The sequence below is a fragment of the Alternaria burnsii genome (genome assembly GCF_013036055.1).
Source record: "Alternaria burnsii strain CBS107.38 chromosome Unknown 744, whole genome shotgun sequence".
Lineage (NCBI taxonomy): Eukaryota > Fungi > Ascomycota > Dothideomycetes > Pleosporales > Pleosporaceae > Alternaria > Alternaria burnsii.
Window position 1 is genome coordinate 256,070 of NW_024066119.1, and position 17,810 is coordinate 273,879.

At 51.7% G+C, this 17,810-nt stretch overlaps 5 protein-coding genes across 5 annotated transcripts; 3 read left to right on the forward strand and 2 right to left on the reverse strand.

The window, feature by feature from the left end:
* Positions 1-500: 500 nt before the first annotated feature.
* Positions 501-1,289, forward strand: GT037_008554 (glycoside hydrolase family 61 protein; the record flags this gene model as incomplete). Its single annotated transcript, XM_038933601.1, has 2 exons — positions 501-883; positions 935-1,289. The coding sequence occupies 2 exons, from the start codon at positions 501-503 to the stop codon at positions 1,287-1,289; spliced, it is 738 nt and encodes a 245-aa protein (XP_038783566.1).
* A 3,568-nt stretch (positions 1,290-4,857) lies between these two features.
* Positions 4,858-6,884, forward strand: GT037_008555 (amino acid permease 2; the record flags this gene model as incomplete). The annotated part of the gene is made up of 8 exons (XM_038933602.1): positions 4,858-5,037; positions 5,085-5,259; positions 5,308-5,530; positions 5,582-5,697; positions 5,745-5,874; positions 5,924-5,971; positions 6,025-6,339; positions 6,392-6,884. 8 exons carry the CDS (start codon positions 4,858-4,860, stop codon positions 6,882-6,884), a joined length of 1,680 nt encoding a protein of 559 aa, XP_038783567.1.
* A 952-nt stretch (positions 6,885-7,836) lies between these two features.
* On the reverse strand, positions 7,837-9,335 carry GT037_008556 (uncharacterized protein; the record flags this gene model as incomplete). Its single annotated transcript, XM_038933603.1, has 2 exons — positions 7,837-9,002; positions 9,056-9,335. The coding sequence occupies 2 exons, from the start codon at positions 9,333-9,335 to the stop codon at positions 7,837-7,839; spliced, it is 1,446 nt and encodes a 481-aa protein (XP_038783568.1).
* An 886-nt stretch (positions 9,336-10,221) lies between these two features.
* Positions 10,222-14,602, reverse strand: GT037_008557 (glycosyltransferase family 20 protein; the record flags this gene model as incomplete). The annotated part of the gene is made up of 6 exons (XM_038933604.1): positions 10,222-10,433; positions 10,520-10,573; positions 11,047-11,158; positions 11,644-11,837; positions 11,887-12,168; positions 12,220-14,602. The coding sequence occupies 6 exons, from the start codon at positions 14,600-14,602 to the stop codon at positions 10,222-10,224; spliced, it is 3,237 nt and encodes a 1,078-aa protein (XP_038783569.1).
* Positions 14,603-15,524: 922 nt separating this feature from the next.
* GT037_008558 (uncharacterized protein) lies at positions 15,525-17,527 on the forward strand (the record flags this gene model as incomplete). Its single annotated transcript, XM_038933605.1, has 3 exons — positions 15,525-16,066; positions 16,122-16,863; positions 16,961-17,527. 3 exons carry the CDS (start codon positions 15,525-15,527, stop codon positions 17,525-17,527), a joined length of 1,851 nt encoding a protein of 616 aa, XP_038783570.1.
* Between the last annotated feature and the right edge of the window lie 283 nt (positions 17,528-17,810).

Genomic DNA, 17,810 nt, shown 5'->3' on the forward strand with positions numbered 1-17,810 from the left:
ACTCGATAAATATGACGTCTGACAAGAGACTCTGCTACCAACACTCATCTCGCTTACTTCCAACGTGTTCCTTTACGGGGACAACGGCTAGATCAAGCTACTGCTTGTAGCCTCAAAGGGGAACTGTGGAGTCACCAAGACCACCATGTGTCGCTAGCGTGCCGTGATTAATCTACGCACCCTCCTTCATGATCGCCCTCCAGCATGCATCGCCATGGCAAGTTTCAAACATTTTACAATCCTGTGTGACGCACAGCAGCCCTGTGTCGTGGAGTAATTACCACCGAGCAAACCATGTGTACTATAAGAGCTGCAACCTCGAGCAATCTATTCCGGCATCCAGGTCACTCAGTACCGATCGCATTGCATCCATTCACTCTTTTGTTCCAACTTAAAAAGTCCTTCACTTCTTCAGCTTATACCACGCTCATTACGCAGGATCGTATCTTCAACACACTTTCACTTCTCTCTTCAAGTCCTTTGAATCGAACGTTTCCACCATGAAGTACATCACCTCCGCCCTCGCATTCGCTACTGCCGTTGCAGCTCACGGCTATGTCAACAACGCTACCATCGGTGGCAAGGAATACGTCTTCTACCAGCCTTACCAGGACCCTTACATGACCGACGTGAAGCGTATCTCGCGGCCCATCCAGGGCAACGGACCTGTTGAGGACGTTGCCATCTCTGATATCCAATGCGGTGGTTACGCTGCTGGTGGCATCAATGGCTCCAAGCCTGCTGCTCTACATGCTGAGGCGACCGCTGGCTCTGATGTTGAGCTCTTCTGGACGCTATGGCCTGAGAGCCATATGGGTCCTACCATCACATACATGGCCAAGTGCCCCGACACTGGATGTAACGACTGGATGCCCGAGTCTGCGTAAGTGATACTCTTTCTCGTCCGACTTTCGTTGTGCTAACGTTATGACAGTGCTGTCTGGTTCAAGGTCCAGGAAGATGGCCGCCAAGGCACTTCAGATGTCTGGGGCTCCGACGCTCTCCAGGTCCCTGGCGGTTCCGTCACCTACACTATCCCCAAGTGCATTGCCCCTGGCTACTACCTCGTTCGCCACGAAATTGTTGCGCTACATGCCGCGTACCAGTACCCTGGTGCCCAATTCTACCCTGGTTGCCATCAGCTCAAGGTCACTGGTGGTGGAAGCACAAAGCCCAGCGGTCTCGTTTCCTTCCCCGGCGCCTACAAGGGCTCTGACGCTGGCATCACTTACGATGCCTACAAGGCCTCCACCTATACCATCCCTGGCCCAAAGAAGTTCACCTGCTAAATAGATGACTCGCTGATCAGCATCCATGAGATGAAACACACTTCACTGTAAATATTCGCACTCGTACATAGTCCTTGCATTGACATGAATGGATCTTTGCAATACCTCAAACAGTCTTGCCTCTGTCAGCTTCGCGCCCGTATTATACTTCGCATACATGATCCCCAATGCCCACCAGACGATCTTAATACACTGTCCTAGTAGAGCTTGTCGCGCTGGCAACCTCGTTGATGTGCGCTTGCTCGATGCGCTGGGAACGAAGCGTCGCACTACGACTCTTATCTTGTAAGGTGTGTTGAAATCCAGAATGTCGACAGGACCCTATCGAGCATCTATCATGACAGGAATATCATCACTGCTGTACCAATGTCGCCCTACTGGATGTCGAAGTGGTGTTCCTATCTTGAATTCGTGTTCCGCGGACGATTCGTAAATATTCCTTTTTTTTTTTTACAAGCGATAGCTCTCCCAGCCTCGGTCGGAGATACGCTCGCGTATCCACTTCACATGCCTCTGGGAGGCCAACAGGCATTGTCGTCTTACTTCCGGATATCTCACTCCGCGGAGGCAGGTCGTTTCCATTTAACCTAGGTGTGGACGCAGATTTCTGGTCAGATGTACAACCATCTCGGGCCTTCTTTGTTTCCTTTTCTATACTTTGAAGCGTCCTGAACCTCCATTCCGCCGTTTATCCGCTGTCTTACGTGTTCAGTCCTGATTCGCATTGGGTTATCTGCTTTCGAAGCATCTTGGTTGCACATCTTTCTCAGAAGCGTGTACCGGATAGGATGATCACGTTCCCCACGGTACAGATGGACGCAAAGCCTATTTGAGCCAGCAATACAAGGTGCTCTTGGATTGGTTGCTTCGTTTTGGTTCTGCGTTGTCGATATCGGCTGTCCTATAGATTCGAGGGTGTGGGCGAAAGCTGTTGTAGATGACTCAAATCGGTAGCGCCTTGTACGATCGGTGAGTTCTGATCAGCGCTATGTGCTGTCGTCTGTGTAGGCTTGCATGAAGATTAGGCAAACCTCAGATCCAGATTGATGGTGTTGAACGAGGCTAGCATCCTTCTGGAGCATGTAGGAAAGAGCGCCGCTATCCGGTCAGTCCAAGCAGGAATTATTCAAGTTACTATATTAGAAATTGTACACCGTATGGAAGTAGAAGCTGCCCAGCGTGGGCTTGCGCCAGTTTAGATGCCAGGCTGATCGCCGGCCTAACGGACGGGTCCGCACATGGCTTCGGCGCTATTGTGAAACCGCTGAAAGGAAGACGTATCTTCTAGAAGGGACGCCAGATTCGCTCTGAGAAGCAGGGCGAGTCAGTATACGGCCGGACGAAAGGCGCGCTGCTTGCGCATGATGCAGGAACACCTCTGACGTCTGTTCTTGTTACCATCGGCGGTGCTTCGAAAGGGCAATTGCTAATACGATTGCGGTTGGAATCGCGGTCAATATGATGTGAACAGCAAGTTGTAGCATGAGGACTGGCGCTGCAGCTAGCAATGCGATGATGCCCACAGTGGGCCCCTAAACATCGGCTCTGCTCCTTCCCCGGCTCACATCTGCGCCGTACCAGGCTAACCACTGAGTGCTAACACGACCGACAGCCCGACACAGGATGACGATGTGCAACCAAGTCTACCGTTTCTTCGATGAGGCAGCTGCAAGCGATATCGGTATATCCCATGGCGAAATCCTAGGCGGATCTTCATCTTACGGCGCATCATCGTCTTCCGTCGCAACCGTGAGCGCTTGACAAAGGTTAAAAACCAAGGTTTTCTGACGATTCGCCCAACAGCTCTGCTTCGTGCTGTACTCCGTGTCAGGCGGACTTACTCGAGCAGGAGGACCCTGGAATAGGTCCACGGATGAATAGCCGAGAGCTTCCACCGCTCTTTCGGATCTTGCCAACATTTCGAGACGTCTAGCGAGTATCTGGTGTCCTGGCCTGGGTACCATCATCATGATCACCTGGCCATGTGCATACTTAGGGCGATATTGCGGATCCATCCTTCATCGTGGCTGGTTGCAGCAGAGACGATCCGTGCTGCTGTTCAGAACGGACCCTCGAATATTTGTGGCGCGCATGAAGGCGTGCGACTAACCACGGTTTGCGAAGTAGGAGAGGCCCAGCGTAATGGTAATCAAAAGCAAATCTCCGTTGACGATCTCGCTGGGTTCGTGTTACATGTGCATTGGTCGTTACAGGCAAGACGCGTGTGTGCTGCATCGCAGGCATGTGTCGCTTATGCTACTCGTCTAGGAAACGTTACACAGCGAGGATTTCTACGATAAGCTTTCAACGAGACTTTTGCCTACAAGTAAATCGTCGAGCGTACAGAACAACCAAGGACTACCGGCCAGCGTTTCAGGCGAGAGTCAGGGATCAAGGCTACGGATGAGAGCTCCCGTCGCGGTTCATGGAGCGACTCCGAAGTCTAGGTTCCGCAAGAGCCCAGCCAGAGGCTTACGAAATTTCTTGATATCATCTTCATTAGGTACGCTCCTCGGCCAGCGTCAATCGTATCATAATAGCCGCGCTGGCCAATGAACTTCTTCGTCTTCACCGCTTGAATGAAGATTTCTTACGAACAGCCAGGGGGAACCGGTTACAGGCAGACCGTAGTAACGCCCGAGTCGTACCGCTCGTGAGCTCACGCAAGACAAGCCGCACTTCCACGGGCTGCGTCATAGCTTCTGAAGAACGTGTTAGACCGCGGCAGTTTCCTGCCCGGACATTAAGGAAGAAATCGGTGTGGGCGAGCGCGTTGAGTAATCTATCTTGGTACTGTGTTTCGCGACACCAAGGCGAGAAATCACAGCAAGCTACCAAAAGAATCACCCACGCCGCTTTGACAGGCGTCACAAGCGTCTCATGAGGTGGGCTACACATTGTTCCCAGGGCTGAGTATACCCCAGTCAGAAATGCGAGGTAAACGGCCCGCCACTTTGGGTCGCCGAAGCGGCACCACTCTTCTTGGCTCGAGCACGCTACTTCCTTCAAACGTTCGGCACCAGTCTTCGTGCGCAAATGACAGTACCGTAAACCCACAATCGCTTCAGCGACTCCAGGATCTGCCCGTCTGTGGAAAGAAGCTGGTTGCATGCTATTCGCTGCCTTTTTGCACCCTGTCGTCCCACTCCTTACTTGCCTTTTCCCACGTTCACGCCCGGAGCACCACACTCTGCACGTGTCATCATGGCAAATGCTCTGAAATTATTACCCTGACTGTAGGTTGCATTTCGCAATTTGATGCTACTGGATCGTTTTTGGCACCGTTCTCTGCAGAGTTGGTTTCACTGCGCCAGGACATCATATAACCCACTACACGTCTCCCATGTTTCTACTACCATTCACCCGACCACCTACCCTTTCCACTTCGAGTATCAACTCCCCGGTAGCTGGGTTTGTGGGTCTACGCCGTGGCTGTCAATCCTCCTAGTGTGTCTCCGCCTACGGCCCACCGTCTTTTACACCCTTCTAAATTCCTTCTACGCTTCCGCCGCCGAGACCCTTCTTGTTTCTCTTCAACCTTCTCATGCTTAGCTGTTGATTATTGACCATGGGTTTCAATCCAGACTCCAAAGAACTAGGATCGAGCGCGCCGCGCGTTGGAGAAAGGGCGCTCCAATCTACCACCTCCAATCAGTCGAAAGCTGCAGGGAACAATCAAAATCAAAGCATCATGGCCACAATCGCAGATGACGACGACAGACTACTGGTACGCATTGGATACACTCCAGTAAGTGCTCCAGGCCTTCCACTCAGGCATCTTCCAACAGTGTACAGGTGCTACAAAGACATTTCTCAAGATGGTCTACCGTTTCATATGCCATCTCAATTCTAGGTGTATTGGGCTCGGTACCTGCAACCTTCGGTGCCCCGATGAGTTCAGGCGGACCAGCGACTGCAGTATGGGCCTGGTTCATTGGCAGCGTCATGGCATACTGCATAGCCAGTTCAGGTACGTTGGACAGAGCCCCGAAGGAACCTTAGCTAAGTTCTCGTCAAGTTGCCGAGTTGGTATCCGCATACCCAACCGCTGGAGGAATGTATTATGTCACAAAACATGTTGTACCACCTGAGCACGTCGCAGCCTGGGCGTGGATCATTGGGTGGTGCAACTTCCTTGGTCAAGCAGCTGGCGTCGCAAGTCTGGCATACACAATCTCTCAGATGATATTGGCGACCGTCGTCATGCATACCCTAGACAATGGGGAGGCTGCCTTTGAGCCGTGAGACATACCCCGCTTGTACCACCTGCAGCAGCTTACCGATCGATACAGGCAAGCGTATCAGACTGTTCTTCTCGCTATCTTCGTATTGTGCATGTTTGGCACAATCTGCTCGTTCCCCACGAACTGGCTTCATCGCATCATCCTATGGTTTGCACCTATCAACAGTAAGTGGACCAAAAAGCTAGTCTCGGCACAGTCTAACAATAAGTAGTCATTGCATCAATCTGCATCTGCATCGCTCTTCTCATCCTCACACCGAACAAACAAAGCCCGCAATGGGTGTTTACGACAGTGATGGACGGCTCGGGTTGGGGGAGCAAAGGATTTTCCTTCCTTCTCGGGTATGCCTAACCAATGCATGTGTGCAGACACGTTACTAACCATACACAGTTTCCTCTCTGTTGCATGGACAATGACAGACTACGACGGCACAACACAGTAGGTCAGCCCTACAATCCTGCGTATCAGCCAATCTAATCAGCGTCACACAGCATGTCGGAAGAGACGCACGATGCCGCTATTCGTGGCCCTGTAGCGATCCGAGCGGCGATCCTCGTGTCCGGTGTCGTAGGATGGATGCTAACAGTCACCTTTTGCTTCTGCATGTCAGACTACGACGAGATCATGGCGACACCAACCGGTCTTCCCGTCGCCCAGATCTTCTTTAATGCCGGTGGCAGAACAGGTGGAACCATCATGTGGTTCTTCGTCATGTTGGTCCAATTCTTCACCGGCTGTTCTGCCATGTTGGCCAACGCGAGAATGGCTTGGGCCTTTTCCCGCGATGCAGCCTTCCCATTCTCGGGGTAAGTGATCGCCCCCAATCGGCGCTATTATCTCGGAGCTGACAATGCATAGTTTCTGGAGTAAGGTCAATTCGTACACAGGCACCCCGGTCAATGCAGTATGGCTGGTTGTCATCTTCTGCAGCTGTCTTGACTTAATCGGAATCGGAAGCACCCTCACCATCACGGCTATTTTCAACATCACAGCACCTGCTCTGGACATCAGTTACATCGCAGTCATCATCGCACACCGATGGTATGAAAACACCGTCATTTTCCATCCTGGACCATACACGATGGGTAGATGGAGCAAGCCGGTCAACGCGATCGCAGTGACATGGGTCATCTTCATTAGTGTTGTGCTGTTCTTCCCAACTGTGAAGCCAGTCAGAGCCGACAATATGAATTACGCTATCTGCGTGGCAGCCTTCATTGGCTTGTTCAGCACAGTCTGGTGGTATGCCGGTGCAAGGAAGAAGTACACTGGCCCACGCACAAGCGATACCATCGACATGCTTCCACCAGAGGACCCAGAGGACATTCTCAGCGACTACGACACCGTTTAGTGGACGAGTCCACGTCACACTCGCCTACCCCTACTAGAGGCGCATCGCCAAATCGAATCATAATGACTTTAACGACATCTGAAAATACTGATAGATGGGTTTGATTTTCCGGGCGTTTATACTGAGGTGGACAATCCTTCGTTCCTTAGCGTTGTCCACTCTCTGGGTTGCTTTTTACTTTCATCGTTTCTCATGAGCATTCGGAGTCATCACTTTAGACGGAAAGACATCAGGGGACAAACCCATTCACTTGAGCAAAGTACCCATAGATCGGATGATACCCCCAAAGAAGCCACCCACGTACTCAATAGCGAACCTACGCGAATGTTCTTATCACTTAGCGCAATGTACTTCATTAATACCATTCGTTCCATATTCAGAAACCTTCTCTCCATTCACTGAGTACGAAGGTCACCGCGTGAGTATCAATGGTCACAACCCTCTTCTACTAGCGTGCATGTGTATGCAATGCAGGTCATATCTGGCCCGCGGATCCGCAATTAGTTTCACACCACCAATCGTAGTAACTCCACTATCCTTTCTTTTTATGTATTCTCTGCATTGATTGATCGGTGATGTGGGAGCCATGTGAGTGCGGTTCGCCTGCTTACGTGACCCCATGCTGCAAGGCTTTCATGCTCGCAATGTTAGCGATCCAATGACTAACTAGATGCGGATCACTTCGCACAATGTTTCCCTTTTGAATCTGTTTAGTGGGAGTAAACGATATAGTTTGTAATACTGTGAAGTAGCCGAGTGCCTCAGACGGCTATCAAGAGATACGTGGTTGCTGAGCTGTAGTCTCTTAGGCTGTCATCGGCCGTTCGTGCGCGTAGCACATGAAGGTGACATGGTCTTAGACGTGAGAACATCTATGTTCTCTTCTGTGTTACAGAAATGGATTTGATTGCAGTACAAATGAGTTTCCTTGTACATTGCAATGCTTCGACTCTTATAAACAATGATACCATAACGCATTCATGCCACTTACGAGAGAGCTCACTCCACAGAAGACAACAAGTCCACCATATCCGCTTCCGTATGCACCAATTGCATCCCCTTCCCAAGGTATCTGATCGGCAAGCGCCTCACTCAGAGGACCGGAGATGATATTTCCGATCCCTCTGCTAACACAAAACAGAGAAAATATCAACATAGTATCTACATGACCGAGACCCCTTGTCTCCGCCTTCTCAGCTGTCTCTCTCATAATAGCCGGCCAAGCAGCGGGAAAGCCACCCCCGAACAATCCGAACAGTATGCAGAAGACGAAAAGGACAGCAACATGTACGGCCAAGCCCCAAAAAAGGAAGACAGAGAGAGTAGCACCCACAGCGGAGATGGCAATGCATTTCTGGGAGTTGAACCGATCAGTCATATAGCCCATCATGACGAGCCCTATCATAGTAGACAAATTCAAGAGCATAAGCGAGAGAGTTGATAACCAATCCGAAGCGCCAAAGACGTGGCGGGTGAAGGTAGGTAGGTAAATGCCAGGCAGATAGTAGCCAGCACCCTGAACGAGATTAGCAATTTGATGAAGGAGAAGAGATCGTGAGCGGAGAAGCCTCCAGTTCCAGAATGGCTTCTTTGTATCCGTGGCAGCTGGCGGTAGTCTGGGTCTCACAAAGTAGGCCAGTGGCATCCCAAGACCGAAAATCATACCAGCCAGGATACGCATAGTAGTCTGGAATCCCACTCTGGTAAGCAAGGCGTTGATAAGGAGAGGGAGGAGGAGACCTCCGAATCCGCTTCCACTGCCTATGATACCAAACGCCAGGCCCTTGCGCTTGTCAAACCACTGATCTGCGAAGATGAGAAGAGGACAGAAAGCGACGCTTCCGCTGATGCCGAGGAGTATGCCTTGGGTGCCGATGAGCTGAGTTATACTGGTGCAAAAGGAGCTTGCTATGTTCGAGAAGACACATGCAAGGAGACCTGCCGTTGCCATCCAGCGTGCCCAATGCGGTTTCCGGCGAGCGAGTTGGACGATGGGGAGCATGCTGATGAGGATGAGGCCTTGATTCAAAACGCCAATGACTGCGATATTATCAGAGCCCGAGAAAGGAGGCGTGGTGCTGTAGTGTTCTTGGAAACGGCCGTAGGAAAAAGAGAAGCCTGTGTTTTGCGGGGTTAGTATGAAAAGGTGCTGTGTGCTTGGACGGGCTCACCAACTGTTAGGACTTCGACAGTGAAGGCTGCAGCTAGGAAAAGCCAAGCATCTTTTCCTCTATCCATGGGTGGTAGACTCGATGTTACTTCGATCATGCTGTCTCTGGGATGCTCGATATTTTTCTCTTGAGAGCCCGACCTGACGGGTAGACGTTGGTCGTGCGGTTCGACGATCGTCATCGCAGGCTTGTTCTTGTTCGACTTCTTGAACATCTTTCCAGTAGCCAGTGTAAGTACAATATCAAGCGGAAGTAGACGAGGGGAAAATGGATCGATCATGCTTGATGACAGTCTGTCGGCTTACTTTCAGGATACTCTTGTATCAACAGATACAGTCTGCGTACATTAGAAGCAAGTGCACGCACACCTTGCCTATCTACAGAGTCGCATCCAATTTGCACGCGCCCTACGCCCACACGCCTTGCGCCCATATTCGCATGTACCCCTCGGACGCATTCTGGTTCCCACGCCCTACGCATCTGCACGTTACTCTTGGCAACCGTTCTACCGCCGTCTGGTACTCTACCTATCAGCCTTACAAAGTCCGGGGTACTGACTACTAGAGAGGAAAACCAAGAAGCTAAGCAAGATTGGACAAGTCTTCATAAGGACAGGGTCAAGTATGCACTTTATTTTATCATGCAATGAAAGAGACTCGATTGCAAAAATGCTTCCACTTCAAGTTGCATACAGGGTTCTGATTTGCCTATAAACTTGTATTGATGCGTTTCAGTGGTAACTGAACAAGGGGGTATTCTAATAGCGCAACATGACTAAAAAAGGTAGATGGAGAAAAGGAAAGGGTGTTGTAAAGAATGAAGATATCGACATGAAGTGGTACAAAGGACTTTTTGTTAGCCTTCCCGTCCTTCGTCGATAGTTGTTTTGGCGTTAATTTCGTTGCGTTATTACATCTTCCACCCGCTGGTGTTGCGAGGCGTTTCGTCTCCTGTCTCTGCACATGGCGTATGTATTCATGTGCGACTCCTTCACGGCATGAGTACATGGTGTGCTCCAGTACTGTGTGAGGTTTGTTTCGTCGCACGTTCTTCCTTAATCGGACTGTGATGCTGTTGTTTCTGTCGGCCTGACCGGGCGGGCAAACATTCGTCTATCATCGTCGACCATGTAGGAGCGCAATGAGCAGCTGAGCCCGAGAGAATGTTTACGATCGTCCTGTGCCCATACGGCCAAGCTCCTTTATCCGTATAGCAGGCATCTTGCTGAAGCGCTTGCTACTTGTGGTGGTGGATGAGTTTGCTGAAGAAGGCGATGAGGCATAGACATATTCGCCGTCGACGTATTGGGCTTCGCTGATAAAAGTAGTGCGTTTCTCACGGCGTGTGTAACGCTGTTCGAGGCGGTACAGCTCGAGGCCTAAGGTGGGCGGCTGTTAGTAAAGTGTCTCAAGGCGTAAAGGATTAGGGCCGGGAGGAGATAGGGCCAAGCGAGGTAAGACATACGAGCTTGCAGCTTCTCCATGAGACCCATTGTGTATTGTGTGGAATTTGTTGTGCCTTGTTATCCGCGCGCCGAGAGATATGGTGTTTGTCGAAGAAGGAATACCAAGGAGAGGCGTATTGTAGATATGGCACGGTTGTAATGTCGCAAGGTGCTCGCCAGCCAGTTCCCTGTTGCGCTGTTGCAGATGCAGTATCGGATCGAGGTCAGACCAGGTGTTGATTTGTGTTATTCAGCGATGCGCTTCACTAATATAAGATTGTCGCTCAAAATAAGTGGGTGGGAGTACAGCTGGTAAACGAGTGTCGACGCAGGGCGGAGGGACAACGAGTGGTCAAAAAGGAACGGAATGGCTGGTAAAAGACGGATCAACGACAACGGTACGCAGTTCCAAGAGGAAGGAGGAACATGCCTCGGATAGGCTGTTGGGGCGGGACGACTGCTAGGCGTTCCAGGTTTCATGCACTGGCGGTTCTCGAACCCCAAGTTGCATAAATGTGGGCTAGTAAAGCCGAAAGCCAAAACATACCAGGCCTAGAGAAGCCATCGTGCCCGTGTTGCGGAATCGTGAGTCGTGGGCCGCTTTCGTGTGCTGTGCCTGTCTTGCCGACGTAGAGATTGCTGTTGTGAGGTGCGGCGAGCTGTCGCTTGGTGTCCTGGGCGTCTTACAAATTCTCGCGTGCTGCGGAAATCTCTCCGAAAGGCTCAAACCCCTCGACGCTCCCACTGTTCGCATCCCAAGGTTTTGTGGCTCCCGAGTCAGCTCTCACGTGGGAATCAGGGGTCTTGGGCGAGGCCCCAGACGTGCCGACCGCCACCGCCTTGGCAGCAGACGCTCGTCCCAGGGGCGCATTGGTAATCGCCATGCAGCAGAATTATCCACCGGGTAGCAATCGTCGATCGCAACACAGAGATGTTCCTCCACGCAGGTGCAGTTTGAGGACGACTATCATGACATAGGATGTGATTGCTTCTTCCAGACCCAGTGCTAGAAAACCCCCGGGATCGCCATGCCGCATTTCGTAGATCTATAGCCTCCCCATGCTCCGTGCTCCATTACAGTTGAAATTGCTTGTCAGTGCCTCCTCGCCCTATGACCTCATGCAGCCACCCGAGACTCAGGAACCGTTCCGTCGACAACAGCAATCGCGCCAACATTGCCTGCGTCGGCCGATCCGTTTAGCAACGAGATCACAGAAATGACATCCGAAGGCTCGACTAGATGCCAGCTCGCCAACGTTTGCTTCGAGCTGGCGCCAACAGTGACCGAGAATACGTGATCCGTTGGCAGTTTGGACTGTCGCAGCGATCGGAACATGTCTATACGTATTAGCGGAATGGCCGGAAAACCTCAAAGTGCAATGCATACCTTCGTCTGTAAAGTCATCACCCATGCAGAGAACAAACTCAGGTGCATTACCGCTACCTTCGCCGTAGTTCTGCACAAGTGTCTTCGCAATCTCGCCCTTGTTCACAAACTTCGGACGAACCTCAAGGTTGGCTTTGCCTGTCATAACCTCGACGTCGTGCTTCTTTGCAACGGTCCTCTCGAGGTGTTTCTGGCACTCACGCGCCTGGAATGCGCCGTATTCGGGGTCGGCTCTCCGGTAGTGCCACGTTAGAGCAATCTTCTTGCGTTCGATAAAGGAACCTGTTCATCTGTTAGTGCTAAATTTGTTGGCGAAGAACGTAGAAAGCTCACCTTGAGTTCTCTCTGTATAGTGTTGGAACACATCAATGACTTCCTGTTGCCAGCTCATATCGGTAGTTTCGGTCAGATTGTGCCATTCCTGACTGCGTGGATGTCGCATAAAGCTGCCATGCTCGGCACTCAGACCGAGCTCGGGGATGTGACCCATCCATTCATCCAGGAAAGCCTGATCTCTGCCGCTGATAATCCAAACAGCATTGGCAGGGTCTGCTGCCAGAGTCTTGAGAGTGCGGATGACTCGATCAGATGGAATAGCTGCTTGTGGGTCCTTGACAATGGGCGTCAGGGTACCATCATAGTCGAACATGAAAAGCCGCTTCTTGGCTTCACGGTATTGGAAGAGTAGCTTTGCCCGATCCAATGCCGGTGTAGCGAACGCTTGATCAAAAGATGAAAGATTCGTCATCAAACGCTTCAGGTAATTGTTCGACCAAGCCTGAACATTATTCTGTACGACGTGTTTGTAAAGTTGAGCATGAACATCGGCGCGATGTTCGTCACTCTGCTTCAGAGCATCGTTGATCGCATCAGCAACTCCGCCCATGTCCCAGGGGTTGATGTGACTTGCGGCGCTGAGGGAACTTGATGTACCAGAGAATTCCGAGAGAATGAGCGGGCCGTGGTTATCCTTTTGGCAAATGATGTATTCCATGCTGGTGGTGTTCATACCGTCTCGCACGCTGGTGATAAGGCCAATGTCTGCAAGTCGGAGCAGAGCAAAGTACTCTTCTCGGGAAAGATATTGTGGGAAGTGACGGACTGGAGTGAAGTCGAGTGTACCGTATGTGCCGTTAATCTTGGCCGCAAGGTCCGAGATCTTGTTGACTACCTTTTCCTGTGCGCCATCGCTTCTGTCCGTATGCACTCCGCTAGGACTTGTAACCTGAATGAGTACTACTTTGCCTACCCACTCAGGATATTTCTCGAGGAATAGCTGGAATGCCTGAAGCTTCTGGACTACTCCACGGACAGCATCTAGCCTGTCACGACCGACAATGAGTTTCTTGCCAGCATACATCTCACGGATGTCTTTGAGTTTCTCATCGATCTCTGGGTCGCCGAAAGCCTGTCGTTGCGTCGAGACTGCGTTGATACCAATGGGGAACACATCTACCGCTACATGAGCACCATAGGCGTCGACTCCTGTGGAAGACGAATCGAAACCCAGTATCCTAGTACAACAGGACGAGAAGTGTCGCGAGTAGCTGTATGACTGGAAACCGATCATGTTGGCACCTAACACGCCCTCCAGAATCTCTTTCCGCCGGCTCAAGCAGCGGTAGAACTCGCTACTAGGGAAGGGGATGTGCAAATAGAAGCCAATGTAGACACTTGGTAGGCGTTGTCGAAGTAAGCTCGGCAAGAGCATCAAGTAAAAGTCGTGCACCATGACGATGTCGCCCGGCTTGTAGATCTCGAGGATCCTGTCTGCGAAAAGCTTATTCATGCGGTAGTAATCGGCCCACGACTTCCGTGCAGCGCGCCCATCAGCCGGCTCGTTTTGCTTGTAGTGGAACAGAGTGTAGAGCTCGTTTTCCGCGTATGTCCGCCAATGACTCTGGTTTTTCAGGATGTATTCATCTTTCCCATCATCAACCTCGTCGACGAGCCAGACTGGCACAATTCTGCCTCCGTGATCACGCTCGAGCTGTTTGTCTAATCGTTCACGATCCTCTGGGCCTATACGGAAGCTATTTGGAGCTTGAGGAGTTTGTGTCGGCTTCTTGGGGTCGACGGGAATGGGTGCGGCAGCTTTGTTCGTAGGGGCCTGTGCGGTTACGACAGAAGCCGTCTTCGCGTTGGAGATCTCGCCAGTCCAGCCCACAAGTGTGTGATTCCACGGAGAGGAACTTGAGGCTAGGTAGGAGAAGGAATCGAACAGAGCTGAAGTTCCGCGTCGCGGGGTCAGTTCCCAGTCGTTACCTTGTGAGTAGCCGATAGAATAGGGTATGGCAAACGTCGCACTGATAACACGGCCGCTTAGGTTCAGATTAGGATGCGCAGCACGCGGATCTACATCTGCCAGTTCAGTCTTCGCATCTGGGTTGGGAGTGTCGCCCATTTTGCTTTTGACCTCTCCATCAGATTGTGCGCCCGCGGCCTTCTCTGTCTGTGCGCCAGCCTGGTCCTCTCTTTGCTGGTTGGAGAAGTAGGAGTTGGCGCTCCATGATGGGCCTGGGGTGGCAGTCTCGGGATCGAAGGGCAGATTGTTCGTCTTCTCGGTAGTGGACTCGTCAAAGTAAGCGGTCTTGCCAGAGAGATGCACGCCGGGTGTGACGGGCACATTGGTAATTTCGGGGTTGAGTGCGGGATGTGTGCTTGCTTTTGATTCGAATTGAGGCCTTTGAGGCTTCTCCTCTGCAGGAGGGGCCATGATGGGAATAGGCAGGTTCCGTTATGCTGCTATACATGGAAATGTTAGAAAGTTGTAGACGAGAAGATGACAGGAGGCATGATAAGAGGTAAGAGAGGTATGCCAGGTGGCAGGCGAGCGGCGCAACCAAAAGATGGGTGTGGAAACATGTATTACCTGGTGTCTTGGAGTCGCTGTACTGCCAGATAGTCAGAGGAAGGAGCTCCGCAAAGGTCTTGCGCTGCGGGCGTCACAGAACGAGGGGAATCTAGGGGACCTGAACGAAGGGGTGTGGGAAAAAGAGAAGGGCGCGAAGACACGACGTGTGTCGAGAAGCTGATAGAAACTTGAGAAGGGCAATGGGGGAAGAAAAGCTGGCCGTGGTGGGATGGTTCACGCCCCACTAAGCCATAGCTGTGACGTTGGAACCGAGCAGCTTGGGCCTCGCTGTCTCTGCTGCAAGCAAGGATAGCAGCGCACGATTACTGACTGCTCGTGCCTCCACGCGCTCCGCTTCTTGACCGCTTCGCGAAGTTTTGTTGAGAATGTCAATATGATGTCAGGCAGCTTTCATATCGGACGAGGGTGTGGGCCTGAGCAAGTGCTGCAAGTGGACCGACGGAGACAACATCGTGGGCCGGCCTCTGCCTGCGGGGTACTGGGGCCAGTCTGGCCGGCTCACACAGCTTCTTCACACAGCGGACATGGCAGATGGAGGGCTAACAATAGACGTGTCAAGCTGTCAAACGCCGGGTGCATGCAAGAGCGATTGGCAGTGCAGCATGCCCGCGGGAGTGCCTATTCTCCGCCGTAGCCTCGTCGGCCCAAAGCGGACTAGATGCTTGGCACGGTGCGCGCGAAGACGCATGGACAAGATTCGTGTAGAGTGAGGAACACCACCATCGTGACCGCATTGCGAGTCGCCGGCGTTACCCTGGGCCTCATGCAGCGCTCGCACACCGGGCTGACATGTCGCGCCCACGACCGCTTCAATCCATCAATTGCGCTGTGGCAGCACTTTGTCCAAGCCAATCCATCCAAACCCCGCGACCGGCGCCAGCTCTCCACTGCGACGCCAGCTACGCAACATGATGCCACCGCCCCTGGCAAGCATGCCGAACCCGAATCCGCGACTTCTCCCGAGGCTCGCGATGCCCAACCATCTCACGTAGAAACAAGAGAGCCGGAAAAGGAACCGACCGCAAAGCCATGGAACCTGAGGATGATGAAAACAGATAAAGGGCCGTGGCTGTCCAGCAAGGTCGCGGTTTCGATTGCCAAAAACAAAAAATTGCGAAGAGAAGCGCTCGAGGCCTTGCCCAAAGAGCATGAGAAACTGCTGGCCGCCGCAAGACACGCGCATAGTAAATTGCAGAGTTACAAGGGCGTCATTGTGAAGCCCATGATGAGCGAGACGTCTATCAAGGAAAGCCAACTTCCATGGTGTCTGAACGATAAGGACAGAGCGCTGCCAGGAATTAGTCGGTATGTCTCGAAACTGACCTTCCAACTGATAGTGCTATGCTAAAGACATCTCCAGTTTGCGCTTGGAAATCACAAAATTCTACAACTACACCACGCCCGACCACCACGAAACTCTTGCCAGGAAACACGTCGTCGAACAGGTGCGCAACCACCTTCGAAAATCGATCCCAGACTACAAAGTTGAAGTGTTCGGATCGGAACGAACTGGTATAAGCATGCCTTTATCAGACCTAGACTTTAGACTGGTACCAAAGTCGGAGTCGCTAGACCCTGCGCATGCGAGACTTCCACCGAGCCAAAGACAGCGAACCAAGAACATCAAGATGCTTCAGAGCTTACGCCATGCAGAATTCCGCACCAACAAGGAGTATACGTTGCCTGTGGTTCGTCATGCACGTTATCCCCTCATCAGCGTGCAGGACGGGCAGTCTGGCTTGGATATTCAGGTTGTACTTGCAAACGACACGTCGGTCTCAAGAGTTATCATGCAAGGCTACATGGATGAGATACCCTATCTGCGGGAGTTATACTGCGTGGTCAAGACCATCTTCAACACAAGGGGCCTGTCGGACGTTTTTCGGGGCGGTTTTGGGACATACCCGTTGTTCATGATGGTCGTCGCTAGCATAAAGCATTCGCCGAGTCCGCCAGGAGATTCCGCACGAGCTCTCCTCAACTTTCTCCACTTCTGGGGCAATTTCAATACAGCAAAGCGGGGTATTTCTATTGAACCGGCTTACTTCTACGACAAAGCGGAGTATCCTGTCCTTACTGACGTACAGAAGGCCAAATGGAAGGTACGAATTCACTCAGTTCTTCTTCTTCTTCTTCTTCTTCTTCTTCTTCTTCTTCTTCTTCTTCTTCTTCTTCTCACACATGCTAACGACTATCTAGAATGGAAAACTCGATCCCCTGCCCGACTACATGCTTTCCCTCCGCGACCCCGCCGACGAGACGAACGACCTCGGTCGCAAAGGCGTGGCTATCAAGCATGTTCAAGTCACCCTCCGAGATCTGCATTATCGCCTCGTTAACGACACCAACATGAACACAAGGCCATCTCTACTCGCTCCCCTGGTAGGCAACTCGTACTTGTTGCAACTCGAACGCCGTCGAAAACTACAAGAATACGGCCGAGACCTAGAGAAGAAGCAAGCTAAAATGCTTTCTCAAAAGGCAGATGCAGTCAGGGGGGCGGATCAATTGGGGCAGTCGATGCTACCACAACCTGCAAACGGAGAGGTGCTGAAGACAAACGAAGAAGAAGAAGAGACTAAACAACGGTTAGCAAGAGAGCAAAGGGATAGAGATTGGCAGAGGCTTACGGATGAGATGAATGAGCGGTTGAGCAAAAAAGCAGAGAAGGCATTAGCGTTAGCGCACGGTGATGCAATGGCTACTATCCCAGGCATGCCGGCGGTCGAGGAGGAATCACAAGCCAAAGAGACAATAACAACATAAAAGGACAAGGCGATGACGTGAAGAAAGCCTAATCTGCTTCGCCGAAGCCCCCAAAATGTGAGATCACCATGATATTGAAACCTTCACATCTGCGCATCTCGGATAAAGAAATCGAGCCTGTTCTGCTAAGAGTGATGATAGCCAGTGCTATGAACGCAGTCCAGCATGCATGCCGTGTACAAGAAACCCCCATCAGACACTGTGCCTTGAAATCGACCCTAACCATCGTCTCATAACCCATCACAGGTGCTAACGAAACCACGCTCCGCCACCAGTCTTGCGT